Source organism: Eublepharis macularius, chromosome 19 (genome assembly GCF_028583425.1).
Source record: "Eublepharis macularius isolate TG4126 chromosome 19, MPM_Emac_v1.0, whole genome shotgun sequence".
NCBI lineage: Eukaryota > Metazoa > Chordata > Lepidosauria > Squamata > Eublepharidae > Eublepharis > Eublepharis macularius.
The window spans coordinates 4,089,242-4,102,285 of NC_072808.1; the positions used below are offsets into that span (position 1 = coordinate 4,089,242).

General features: G+C 44.9%; 2 protein-coding genes across 4 annotated transcripts in view; both read left to right on the forward strand.

Moving 5' to 3' along the window:
* Positions 1-4,922, forward strand: part of CTDSP2 (CTD small phosphatase 2) — a 55,413-nt gene extending 50,491 nt beyond the window's left edge. For both annotated transcript variants that reach the window (XM_055003325.1, XM_055003326.1), the window contains one exon: positions 1,277-4,922. In XM_055003325.1, coding sequence (XP_054859300.1) covers positions 1,277-1,402 — 126 coding nt within the window. In that variant the 3' untranslated portion in view covers positions 1,403-4,922. The remainder of the gene's footprint in view (positions 1-1,276) is intronic.
* A 1,935-nt stretch (positions 4,923-6,857) lies between these two features.
* AVIL (advillin) overlaps positions 6,858-13,044 on the forward strand; it is a 40,545-nt gene continuing 34,358 nt past the window's right edge. The window contains exon 1 of one of the 2 annotated variants that reach the window (XM_055003717.1): positions 6,858-6,903. The gene's annotated coding sequence lies outside the window, so the exon portion shown is untranslated. Of the gene's footprint in view, positions 6,904-11,734; positions 11,768-13,044 lie in introns of those variants that run through there. The other variant, XM_055003716.1, reaches the window with a different exon arrangement.

Genomic DNA, 13,044 nt, shown 5'->3' on the forward strand with positions numbered 1-13,044 from the left:
GCAAGTTGAGGGGAGCAACAGAACAGGAAGGCGAAGCCACTCAGCAGTGCGGCCGATTCCTCTGCGCCGCTGGCCCTTGACTTATCATTAATTTATTTCATTTCTAGTCCGCTTTCCCCACAAGCGGGCTCAGGCCGAGTTACAACAATATAAATAGGTACAAAAGATAAAACCATTTAAAATACATTAAAACCAGAAATCTCAATAAAAATACATTCCAGATTCCATGATGGAAGCCCCTTCATTTTCCCCTGACAACCATGTACAGTTGATATCCTCAAACCGTGACTTCATGTATAGGGGGGGGCAGATGGCTATATGCCCCCCCTAATAAGAGACCAGTGGGGAGACATTGCTAGATGGATCTACGACTGGCCTCAGCCATATGCCTGGTGGAACATCTCAGTTTTGCAGGCCCACCGAAAAGATGTAAGGTCTTGGTGGGCCTGGGTATCCTCCGACAGAGAGTTCCACCAGGTGGGGGCCAGGACCGAGAAAGCCCCGGCCCTGGTCAAAGCCAGCTGGGCCTCCTTGGGGCCAGGGACCACCAGTAGGTGTTTACCTGCTCATCTAAGCGCTCTCTGAGGTAAATACGGGGAGATCATAACCAGGATGTACATTAGGGCTTATTTGATGTACAACTTTTTGTGTGTGCAGAATCTGTTAAAAATCAGGTCTTGCATTACTGTAATCTCCCTGGTATGTATCTGAGTACATTTATTTCTCAACTCTTTCTCTAAACGTAAGAATTTCTTTGTGATTCACCTGTTGAATGGTTTTTGGTATTATTTATGAGCCCCTGGGAATATAACTAGTTTTGATGTTAAAAATCAGTTACTTGTGGGATATAAATTCTCTCTCTCTCTCTCTCTCTCTCTCTCTCTCTCTCTCTCTCTCTCTCACACACACACACACACACACACACACACACACACACACACACACACACACACACGTGTATAGCTGTTTTTTAAAATAAATGCCCAGTTATTGCTGTGTTTACCCCAAAGGAAGACTAATAATATAAATTGCGAGTAAATAAAAGTTACAAGTATGTGCAGTAATTAAAAAAAACCCTTTTTGTTTATAACATTTTGAGGGGGTCATCTGACATTTACATACAAGTTATGAATATATACAATAATAATCTTGTGTATAACGTTTTTAAGGGGGAGTTCTCGTCCCTTCAGATAAATACAGTATCTGCCTGCTGCCTGCCTGACAGCCGTTCAGGGGCTCCTAGCTGATTCCTCTTCTTCTTCCAACTCCTTTCCAGGTACCGGTGCAGTCGTGGTTCGATGACATGGCGGACACGGAGCTGCTGAACCTAATCCCAATATTTGAGGAGTTGAGCGAAGCAGAGGATGTGTATACCAGCCTCGGCCAGCTGAGGGCACCCTAAAGCCCTCCAGTCCTGACTCCACCAGAGAACTTTTTTTTCACTCAGTGCCTTCAGTAGTGGCCCAGAAGTTTGGGGAGAAATGTGCAGGTGTTCTCCCTGTGACCCCAGCCAAAGGCGGATGCAATGACTTTGGAGGCAATAACCCGCCTGGCCACCTAGCAGAGAAGGACCGGTACAGTTTGCAACCAGAGTATGGCTTAGACTGGTCAGCCTTCCACCCCAAAGCAGGGACAGATTTGCCACTCCCCGTAGCTCTCATATCTATGCACTGTGAGGAGGCAGGGAGCAATCAAGAGGATGCGCCATTTCACCCGGGGCTCTGCTTTCTCCCTTTTCTATTTGCTGCAGGATATTTCGCTTGGGTGTTGCTAGTGCAAAGCCAAACACTTGGGCTGAAGATTTTTAAAGCTCCACGTCTTCTGCTTCTCTTGAGAAGCACAGCCTGACCCAGGCCTTGAGACACAGCCATACAGGGCCTATGTCAAGGCAAGAGGCCACTCCTTAGCTCTCCAGTACTTCCTTCCCAGCTGGGTGACTTCATGTGGCACCTTGTTCTTTGATCAGCTGAATCTCTTGAAGGAAGGGAGAGGCTTTTCTTTGTTTTTGATACCTGTCTACAGGTTAAGAAAATCCCTGAAGCTTGAACTATTTTTGTGAGGTCTCCTCCTTTCAATGTTCCCCCTCCGATTAATCAAGCTCGCCCCTTCAGGGGTCTGAGTTAATTATGCCATTGACTTTACTATGTTTTGAGACACTGTCCTGTGTTTTGGTTATGCCTCCAGGTGAAGAGCAACCCTTGTTGGTTCCCCCCAAACCCTCATATATCAAAACAGTGGTACAGCATAAGTAAAGTCACAAGCTTAGTCTAGATTACTGATTTACCAGCTAGCAACTCCTCATCCCAAACTACACTCCATCTTGGCTTCCGATTTGCATTACAGATATTCCCAGGTTCCTGCCCTAGTGTTGCTTCTCAGGGGACCATGTAATATCTTTTGCCTTAAACTGCACCTGACTCGCAAGCCTCCACACAAATGGGAACATCGCAACGTTGTCAGTTCTTCCACTCTTGTTTGATGTGGATGTGTGAGCCCCCAAAGTAGGATGTGACTTTTGCCCACAGCGGGCTTCCCTGCCACTTGTTTTACCTCCTTCGATGGTGCCTGGGCACACCCAATGTGGTAACCTGCTTCTCTCTCAGGTCTCGTTCCCGGCTCCATCGCTGTAACTTGAAAGCCCAGTCCTTCGGGTGGCCTCAGGGAATAATGGACTAGTTATCTTAAAAGCTATGGGGAGTTGTTCCATATGCACTTGCAACCTGCTCCACGACTTTGCATCTCTGGGGGACCAAAGGAAAATACTGTATCTCACTTTGTGTTTCTGTGCCCTGAAGTCGCTGACAGCAAGTGAACGTGCCTCATAATTTGGGGCGGGGGGAGTGGGCCGGTGTCAGGCATTATTTGAGGACTAGGCCCCAGCGACCTGCCTGGGACAGCCTGCACACATCTGTCACTACGATCTTCCTCTGCGTTTTTTTTTTGTGTGAAACCAAAAGCAGACGTTGGGGTGAGGTGGGGTGGGTGTTGTTATTAACGTTTATATGTCACAACCACCTTTTCTACCCCTCCCGATTCTGCTGGATTTTTATGGTACAGGCTGCCTTTCCTGTTCTCGCCTGTTGTGTTGTGAACAAATGCTTTCAAAGTGCCATGGTGGGTGTCGGATGGAATATAACACTAAACCAGCTTGCTTTTCTTCTCCCCTTTCCTTCCCATAAGCAATATATTGTTGGTGACTCCATGTTTAGTAATTGGGTCTGGAGAGGGGGCCAGGAACCACACCTCAGTGCTGTTTTTCCCTCCCCTCCTCTCTCTGTGGGGCTGTTGCCTTACTGGCTCGGCTCCAGTAGGAGGCAGGGGTAGGTCAGTTCGTCATCTGGATACAGGATGCCAGATAGGACCAAACATTCATGACTTGCTGTTGGTCAGGTGAAAGAGGTTGCTCTTAGCCTGACCCAAGTGCTACTTGAAGATTCATCGTAGTTTTAAGTGAGCGGATTGGCTGTTAGTCGACTTGTTGACTCTTGAGCGTGCATGTGTGCACATGTGTGTGTGTGTGGGGCTAGGCCTCAACCGGTGTTTGAGAGGCGCCTGCTGCTGCCTCCTCCTTCCACCCACCCCCTCATCTGCTGGCCTCTCTTTCCATCAGGCCTCACCCTCTCTTTGCCTCAGCTGGTGGGGAGGGTGGACTTGAAGTGGAGGGTGTCTCCGACTTTGCAAGAGGTCCCGGGAAAAAAGAGTTTATTCTCATTCAATAAGCTGCTATTTCTCTCCCAGGCAGAAAATTGTTGCAAAGTTAATGAGCGATGGGAAGAACAAAAGCCCGTTGTTTCTCCTTCCTGGTTGAGGCCGTTGTCACAACTGTGGCTTTGTCACTTGAAGAGAAATTGCCTCTTCTCTGCCCCTCCTGCCTGCTGGCAGCTGTCTGGACCTCTTCGCCAATGTGAAACTGGCTTATGCGTCCTTCGCTGTGCTAAGCTTCAGGCGTTCCACCTGGGGAGAAACGTTACACGACAAATGACACACTCCAGCTGCGTCTTTCACTCCTCCTAGGCTGTCAGGAAGTGTCGTACGCTTGTCAGACCCACCCCAGCTCCAAATGCCAGGCTATGGTTAGACTGAAGTGACCGGGGTTCCTTCTCCAAATAAAATGGTAAATCTGTGCCATTACTGTGTGGCGGGATTTGCATGACGCCATTTTTGTTGTTGTTAATCTGAAGAAGTCCAATGCCAGATGAACTTGGATACCATTGCCGTTGTGTATAAACTTGTTTTGTTGAAAATAAGGTGGGAAAAGTTTGTCCGGTCATGGTTTTCTTCAGAGCATCCTGCTGCAGAGGGAAAACTTGGTTGGGTGAATTCACTCTGAAGAGGCCGTCTGCCTCCTTGTCCGAAAGGCATATGCCCACTCCCCCCCCCTTCCACCTCCTTGCACAGACACACGCATTCAGATGATCAGGCTTGCAAAGTTTAATAGCCATAAATGGTAACCTGGGTCCAATTGGCAATTTTGGGATTGTGCCTTGATGAACCCCAGCTGGTGGTTAGGGTAAAATAACTGGCCAGTAGGCTGCCCTAGCACTTAACAAGGGAGGTGCCTTTGGAAGGGTATCCTTCACCCCCTCCACCAAAGCTTCCCCATGTGTTGATTGTTCCTCTTGCTTCCCTATAAGAATGGTGCCCTCTTTTATACTGGAAGTCCTGGCTGGTGGCTTTATAGTAACAAAGCCCAGGGCTTCCTCTTATCTCCCCACCTCGTTGAAGTGTAAAGACATTGGTTGCCTTTGTTACATGTTCTCACTTGCTGGGTTTTTTGGTTTGTTTTTTTTAATTGTTTTAATTGAAAAAAAAATATTTCAAAACTTGAAGTTGGCGCTGCTGCCATTTCGATCTCTTTCTATTTTTGGAATCTTTGTATTAACTGCAATTAAAGAAATAAAAAAAGAAAGAAAAAGTGTTAAGTCCAGTTTTTTCTTAAATCTTGGGGAAGGTTGCAATCTGTTTTGTGTCTCTGGGGGCAGCACAGAACAGCATTGTGCAACTGAACAGGTCACCTGCGAGGAGCCACTTTTATTTCCCCTTGCTGCAGATGAGTAAATAAGCACTCACCTCAAATCCTGTGGGCAAGGGTGGACCACACAGGATGACCCTAACTTCAAGTGAAGACTTGTGCATGTGATGAATGAAAGGATGCAAATCTAACACTGCAAAGAAGACAATGCCTGGTGTTGCTTTCTTACTAGAGTCAGTTCACACATTCAGCTGCAAATTACCAAAAAGGGATCTCAATTTTGTGCGATGGTGATCAAATTACGCACCAAACACCAACCAGGCGTATCCGGGCTTTAATTCAGGGCCAAGCTACACATGACGAATGACACTTGAACGGCAAGTGGATTGAGTGGAGGGCAAGTGAACAGGGAGAAATACACTTGCCGTTCAAGTGTCATTCGTCATGTGTAGCTTGGCCCTTAGGATAGGTATAATCCAGAGATCTCTGAGTGGAGTCCATCAGTCACAGAATAAGATGAGATGATCTATGGACTCTATTACTCCAAATGATCAGAATATGGAGTCAATGGGCCAAGCTACACATGACGAATGACACTTGAACGGCAAGTGGATTGAGTGGAGCGCAAGTGAACAGGGAGAAATACACTTGCCGTTCAAGTGTCATTCGTCATGTGTAGCTTGGCCCTCAGACCACTTTAGGAGGTTACCATATGGTGGCTGTTTAAGATCGCTGCTTCCTTATGCGAGGCTATATTTATATTTAAGATAACTGTTATAAGATATGTGATGTATGCTAATTAGATTTTATAATATTTATACTTGTACTATTTTAACTGAAGTTTTAACTGGTATAATTCTTAACAAGGGAATGTCTTATTTTACTAGTTTAAAGCTGGTTGTGAACCGAAATAAATTCATACCAAAAAGTGAGAAATTAAGGTTTACTTGCGTGTGAGGATCAGCTCTAAGGGTGGCCAACTCTGGGAAATTCTTGGGGATTTGGGGCAGTACTTGGGGATGGTGAAGTTTGGGGGTGGAGAGGAAGTTTAGTGGATATGTGATGCTATAGAGTCTGCCCTCTGAAGATTTCAGAGGAATTGGTCTCTCTAGAGAAAATATATAATTCTGGGGACTCCAAACTTCATGTCATGAATTTGGTAGAACTTGAGCCCATGATAAATGTGCCTTTCTGCTAGTTTCAATAGGATTCAGGACACATGACTTTCTCTGGATACATGGCTGCTGCTAAGGTATGTGATGTGAAAGCCCAAAGTCACAAGAGCAGACTTGATGGATAAAGGATCTATGGGACCCCGTGACGTTTTGTGAACTCTCATGAAACGTACCAAAATAAAACGGGAGTCCAGCGGCAACTTTTATTTACTCTGTAAGGTGCCACTGGACTTCTCTTTTGCTACAACAGACGAACATGGTCTATTTCTGGCTTTTAGCTCTTCTCTTGGAAGGACGTGAGATAAGGATGCCTTGGAGCAAAGCCATCGCCTCAATCTAACATCTCTGCCTCTTGGTTCCGAGCAAACCACTCTAATGTGGTTATTCTCACTGCCTTCGTGCCCCCACATGGCATTGAATTATTGATGGGCTGCTGCACTTTACAAAAATCAATGGGAAATGGGTGTGGTGGAGGTGGACGGAGAGAAGGCCGCCTTGGCAGTCTCTGTGGTTCCTACATTTCAGTGCCCCCCCCCTAACAGAAACAAATGTTTTCCCTAAACTAATCCAATCCATCAGGCCAGGCTGGCACTGATTGGCCCAACAGCAGATGAGCAGACAAGATGCAAATGTAGGCAAATTGTAGGTGGAGTATGTCTGGAAGAAGCTCTCGGCTGTCGTGGGACCCATTTGCCCTTTGTCAACTAGTTCGTGCTCAACTCCAAGCTGGTGGGCAGGGATCGGCAGCAAACCGAGGTAAGTGCCCCTTTCATTTACAGGTGGCTGAAGCACTATAGAGAATGAGAGATTGGGATGGGGTGTAGAAAATGGGGGAGAAGAGGGTGCTCTCCAGACAAAATTGTTGGAATGAAAGGATGGCTGAGAAATTCCCAGTTGCAACTTTCCCTGTGTTCTAAAAGAACTTTGGTTTCTTCCATTGGAAAGGGAAACAGAAAGGAAGTTCTCTTTTTAAAATGCAACTACCGAAATGAGGTTGCCAGCGCTTGGATTTGCTTGGAATGTCTTAATTGTAAGGTATTTACTTTGTACTCCACTTTTCATCCTTGGAGGTCAAGGTGGTATACATGTGGCACTGTCTTGTTTTATCTTAACAACTGTAAGGTGGGTTAGGCTTAGAAAGAGCCAACCACAAGTTGTTTTATCTGCTGGGCTGCCATTTCATCTTTAAAGACGGGTTTCCCAGAGAGATGTATGGATTGGGTGGGGCTACCCAGCGGCAAGCAAAAAGTTCTCTGTATATGTTCAGAAGCACACACCTGATCAAGGACAGATTACTGGTCATAAAGGCAAATCTGTGGTCTGAGCCATGATTCAGTTTGAAACCTATTTAAATGGTGCTCTTTTGTGAGTACTTGGCACGGTCAGGGTATGTGAACATGTAAGTGGCACTTCAGGAAACAAAAAACTTGAGTTAAGTTTGCCAATGGCTCTCTGAGAGAGACGAACTGACAGCTGTGCCAAACCCAGCTCTGAATCTGGGATTTTAAAAAATAGATGGGATTTCAAAGGGCTTCTTAATTCTCCACGCACTTATTCCGATGGCAGTAATGACAATTTTGCAGGCGTTAATATGTTTCAACAAGGATTGGTGGGATAGAAGAAGGAAGGAAGGGGGAAGTAATAGAGCAGAGAAAGATTTTGAGCCACAGCTCTTAGATGTAAACAAATTTTGCCCCTCAGTCACCAGAAATCGCTCACAAGACTGCCGTTGGTTACTTAGGCTTCATTAACTACCACATGCATATTTGGAAACATTTTCCTGAGCCTATGATGGCACCTCTAGGGGTTTGGAGGTAGGTGGGATAAATGCACTCAATAAGTGAATAAATGAAACTTTTTTTGACAAAGGAAGCTAGCTGGTCCTAAGCATACTTACACTGTTCTAAGCCCATTGACTTCAGTGGACTGAGAAGAAGGAAATTCTGCTTAGTTAGCCTGGCACTGTTTACAGTAGCCAGAGTTTAGAGTAGTACTGGGTTTGAGATTGAGGATGGCACCAAGTTTAATGTATTCAAAGGAGTTAGCCGTGTTAGTCTGTAGTTGCAAAATAGTAAAGAGTCCAGTAGCACCTTTAAGACTAACCAATTCTATTGTAGCATAAGCTTTCAGGAATCACAGCTCTCTTCATCAGATGCATCTGATGAAGAGAGCTGTGGTTCTCGAAAGCTTATGCTACAATAAAGTCGGTTAGTCTTAAAGGTGCTACTGGACTCTACTAAGTTTAATTTAGTTTTTGATGCGCAGTCTTTCAGGCTTTGAAATACTCCAAATGGTAGGCCCTCTTTTATGGCAGTTCCCAATGCTCTTTCCAGGACTTTAATAATCCCAAAGTAAATTTGAGGGGAAGGAGAGAGCCACCAGGCATCCTGATTGGGCATCTCTATAATATATATTTACAATGATTTTCTGCCAGCTTAATTGTCATGGCTTCCCTCTCCAAATCTTAGTATTGTTTTTAGTGGTAGCTGCATTCTCCCTAGACCCCCCTCACAAAACTACAATTTCCAGGGTACCTTGGCGATCACCCCTGTTTATGTCTGTAGAGTCATGGAGTTTATGAATGTAACAGTTTTGTGTGTCCCTTCTATTTCTCTTTGACTAAAATCTGTAAATGACTGTTGGGCTGTCTAACATTCTGCAGAAATTCAGTATGAGTAACTAGATGATGGTGTGTTGTAATGACTAATGAATGGATGTTTATTAAAGCTTGATGTGGAGATGAACAGCTTCTTTAAAGAACAGCTTCTTTAAAGAAGGATTAGAGTCAACATAGAAGCTTTGTATCAATGTTTTTTTCAGAGGCTTATTCTTTATTGACATTATATGGGTTCTGCATGGGAGGCATTCTCACTTCTGGAATTCAAATAGTCACTTAAAGCCTTCCAAATGTGGATTCCCTTCCACATTTTAAAGTACATTCCGATCCAAAGCATGATTTAGGGCCAAGCTACACGTGACGAATGACACTTGAACGGCAAGTGGATTGAGTGGGAGGGCAAGTGAACAGGGAGAAATACACTTGCTGTTCAAGTGCCATTCGTCACGTGTAGCTTGGCCCTCATATTTACTTAGGGCCAAGCTACACATGACGAAAGACACTTGCCTGGCAAGTGGATTGATTGGAGGGCAAGTGAACAGGGAGAAATACACTTGCTGTTCAAGTGTCATTCGTCATGTGTAGCTTGGCCCTCATATTTACTTAGGGCCAAGCTACACATGACGAAAGACACTTGCCTGGCAAGTGGATTGAGTGGAGGGCAAGTGAACAGGGAGAAATACACTTGCTGTTCAAGTGTCATTCGTCATGTGTAGCTTGGCCCTCATATTTACTTAGGGCCAAGCTACACATGACGAAAGACACTTGCCTGGCAAGTGGATTGATTGGAGGGCAAGTGAACAGGGAGAAATACACTTGCTGTTCAAGTGCCATTCGTCACGTGTAGCTTGGCCCTCATATTTACTTAGGGCCAAGCTACACATGACGAAAGACACTTGCCTGGCAAGTGGATTGAGTGGAGGGCAAGTGAACAGGGAGAAATACACTTGCTGTTCAAGTGCCATTCGTCACGTGTAGCTTGGCCCTCATATTTACTTAGGGCCAAGCTACACATGACGAAAGACACTTGCCTGGCAAGTGGATTGAGTGGAGGGCAAGTGAACAGGGAGAAATACACTTGCTGTTCAAGTGTCATTCGTCATGTGTAGCTTGGCCCTCATATTTACTTAGGGCCAAGCTACACATGACGAAAGACACTTGCCTGGCAAGTGGATTGAGTGGAGGGCAAGTGAACAGGGAGAAATACACTTGCCATTCAAGTGTCATTCGTCACGTGTAGCTTGGCCCTGAGTGTGGCCCTATTTGCATGACGAAATGAACACGAGTATTCATTCTCATCCTCATTATAATAGAGCTAAAAAATTTCCCAGCCACTACCTGGAGCTGTGTGCACATTTCTGGACATTGTATCTGTACTCAGGGCTATCATGTAACTTCCCTGCCCTATAACTGGATCCTATAAACTGGTGAACCACCCTAAAAATATTTTTTCTGCTTCTAAACTCTGATAAAAACAGCAGATCCAAAAAAGACAAAAATTGACCCAATAAAAGAAACAATAAATATATATATTATCATTAATAAATAATAATAGTTACAACAACTTCCTGGGTAATTTAATGAAAAGAGAAATCCAATAACAATCTTATGGTGTTAGAGACAAGCGGGCCTCAAACTTGTAATAACATTATAAAGTTTTCCGAGATCCCAAAAAGACCAGAAACCTTATTTCCAAATTATTAGCAGCGGGTCATTTGATGATTGCTGCCTTTGGGTCAGCTCCAGCTCGACCTTCCTCAGATAGATGGCATGAGAAACTTTGGGAGATTTGTGTTTTGGAGAAAATTGTGTACAATCCCTTTTTCTGTACCTCGCATCGTAGTGCATAATGGAGCAGTCATCTGGAATCCTGTCTTTGATTATTTGGAACTCAGAAGGATCCTAGCATGGAGAAAAGACTATAAACTTTGTCCTATCTGAAGCTAGTATATTCCTTTATACTCGCCGGGGGTCTAATTGTGTTTATATTTGTGTACTTTTTTACGTGAATAAATATAAAATAGAATTTTCAGAGATCAATACAAACAAAACCCAATTATATTTTGATGGCTTTATAACATTTCAGTCTGTTTTATCCACATATTCTACAAACTGGAACCAAACGGCTAGGAATGTCTCTGGCTTCCTCCTGTTGGAGCTAACTCATTTTTGATGGGTTTGTCTTCCAATAGAACAGACATTACAAACTTTAGATAACCACTGAATCTCAGGGACGAACTAAACTTTTCCCTGGCGTGGCTGACAGGCTCGTATAACAGCAATGTCTCTGTATGCGCACAGCACAGATGCTTCCCGTGGAATATTTAAAAAAAAATGTTGCATAACAGTGGAAAATGTACACCAAGTTTGCAGGACGCAGGAGCCAACGAGACTTTCCTATCCCATTTGTATCTTCCCTGCAAAATCCCTTCCCATTCCCATGTAACATTTTCCATGTTTGTGTGTGCACGCGCCTCTGCTGAAACTGTTCTAGAGACTTCTCCTGCTGGCAGAAAGCATTTACAGTGGAGCCATCCCTTAGCAGGAACGGGTCACCTGGGATTTTTGCTCAAGGCAAAACCAAACCTCTAGCACTTCTGGAAGGACCAGACAGCTTGACTCAAGGGCCTCTGTAGACGTGCTCCTCCCTGGCCAAAGGGAGGGAAAGGGCCAGATAATTCTTCCAGAAGCAAGCCTACGCAGCTGAATATCTAGCACATGTCGGTTCCCAACTCTGCATGTTTCTGGCTAATCGATCCCAGCCTTTGGGCTTCCTCCAAGCCTAGCAAAACAGACTACAGCCTGGGCGACTCCCCAAGTCAGATCTCGCCATCTGGTTTCAATGACTGAACAATTAGAGGTAGGGAGGGGGAAGGGTGCAGGATGCTTTTATGGTTTTGGCTGCTCCGAGCCTGCATCCCCCAGAATCCTTCACTCCTCTTGAAGAGCGCCACTCCCTGCTGTGTTAAGAAGCAACTAGCAGTGAGCACTTCACAGTGACTGGTATGTATCTGCATGTTCCCATTGATTCCCATGCTTTGTAGGTGTGTCTGAGCTCCACGTTGCCAGAACGAGCTCTGTCTTACTGTGAGGCTTACATGTGGTCCCATTCAGAATTGTGATGCACCCAGTGGCTGACAATTAAAAATGAATGGGTCGAGCCTCATGACGATTCGGAAGCATGTGTCTGTGCTGGCTGTGGTTGCTCAGTGGTGAGAGAAACAGTCTGGACATGCTCAGAGACACTTGGTTATTGTGCCACGCGTTCCAGGGCAGAGGCCAGGCACATTCTGAGACTGAACGTGGCTGTAGCAGAATATAGAGGTGGAGGGAAATATAAATTCTAAAGGTGTAGTATGACACATGGGGGCCTGGTGTTGATCATATTCCTACAGAAAGGACCGCAGACTTCCATGGACACACGAAACAGCTTTGTCCTGTGCCAGCCCCTTCGTCTATCAAGTCACTCTTGTCTACTTTAATTAGCAGTGGCTTCAGGGACTCAGAGGCATTCCATGTTATCTTGGTCCTTTACAGGATTTTTTTTTCTGGGAAAAGAGGTAGTGGAACTCTCAAGAGGTAAATGAGGGAGAAACACACAGAATTATTTTCATGTGCTATTGCAGAGTATTTTCAAGAGGTGCCGGAACTCCGTTCCACCGCGTTCCCGCTGGAAAAAGAGCCCTGGCCCTTCATAACTTCAGCTTTTTATTACTGATTTGTAGATTCAGACTACTGGACTCACAAATATGCTAGCAACCAAATACACTGCTGCTGCTGCTGCAAGCTTAGTTGCACATTAGGGTAAAATTCTTGCGCAACTGACGATCAGGCTTGTGTTTAGCTACAGCATGATACAGAGCCCTGGTGCACATACATACATTTCCTTTTCTTGCTTATAAAAGTTCAAGCTGTGTGCAAACCTCCCATGCGGAGCAATCTCAGGATCGTAGAGAAGATCAAGGAGGCCCCAATGTGTCTGAGAGCATTTGTGTGGGCGCATTTGTGTGTGAGGAGAAAAGTATTTCATGCTGGGGAATGATACGCAGTTTGTGACCTTGAGTTGCCGTTCTTTATTGATTTACTGTTTTTGACTGCCTCTAGAAAAATGTTGTTATTGGCATACCTTGCGTCTTTGAGATTCATGACTTTGGAATTAATTCTAGCAAGACTCTTTTCAGTATGCTTTATTGTGGATACCTTTCTTCTTAGTTAGTTGGTCACGCCGCCTGGTGCTCTTTGCTCGTTTCCTTTTCTGTGACTCTCTCGTTTGTTTTTTG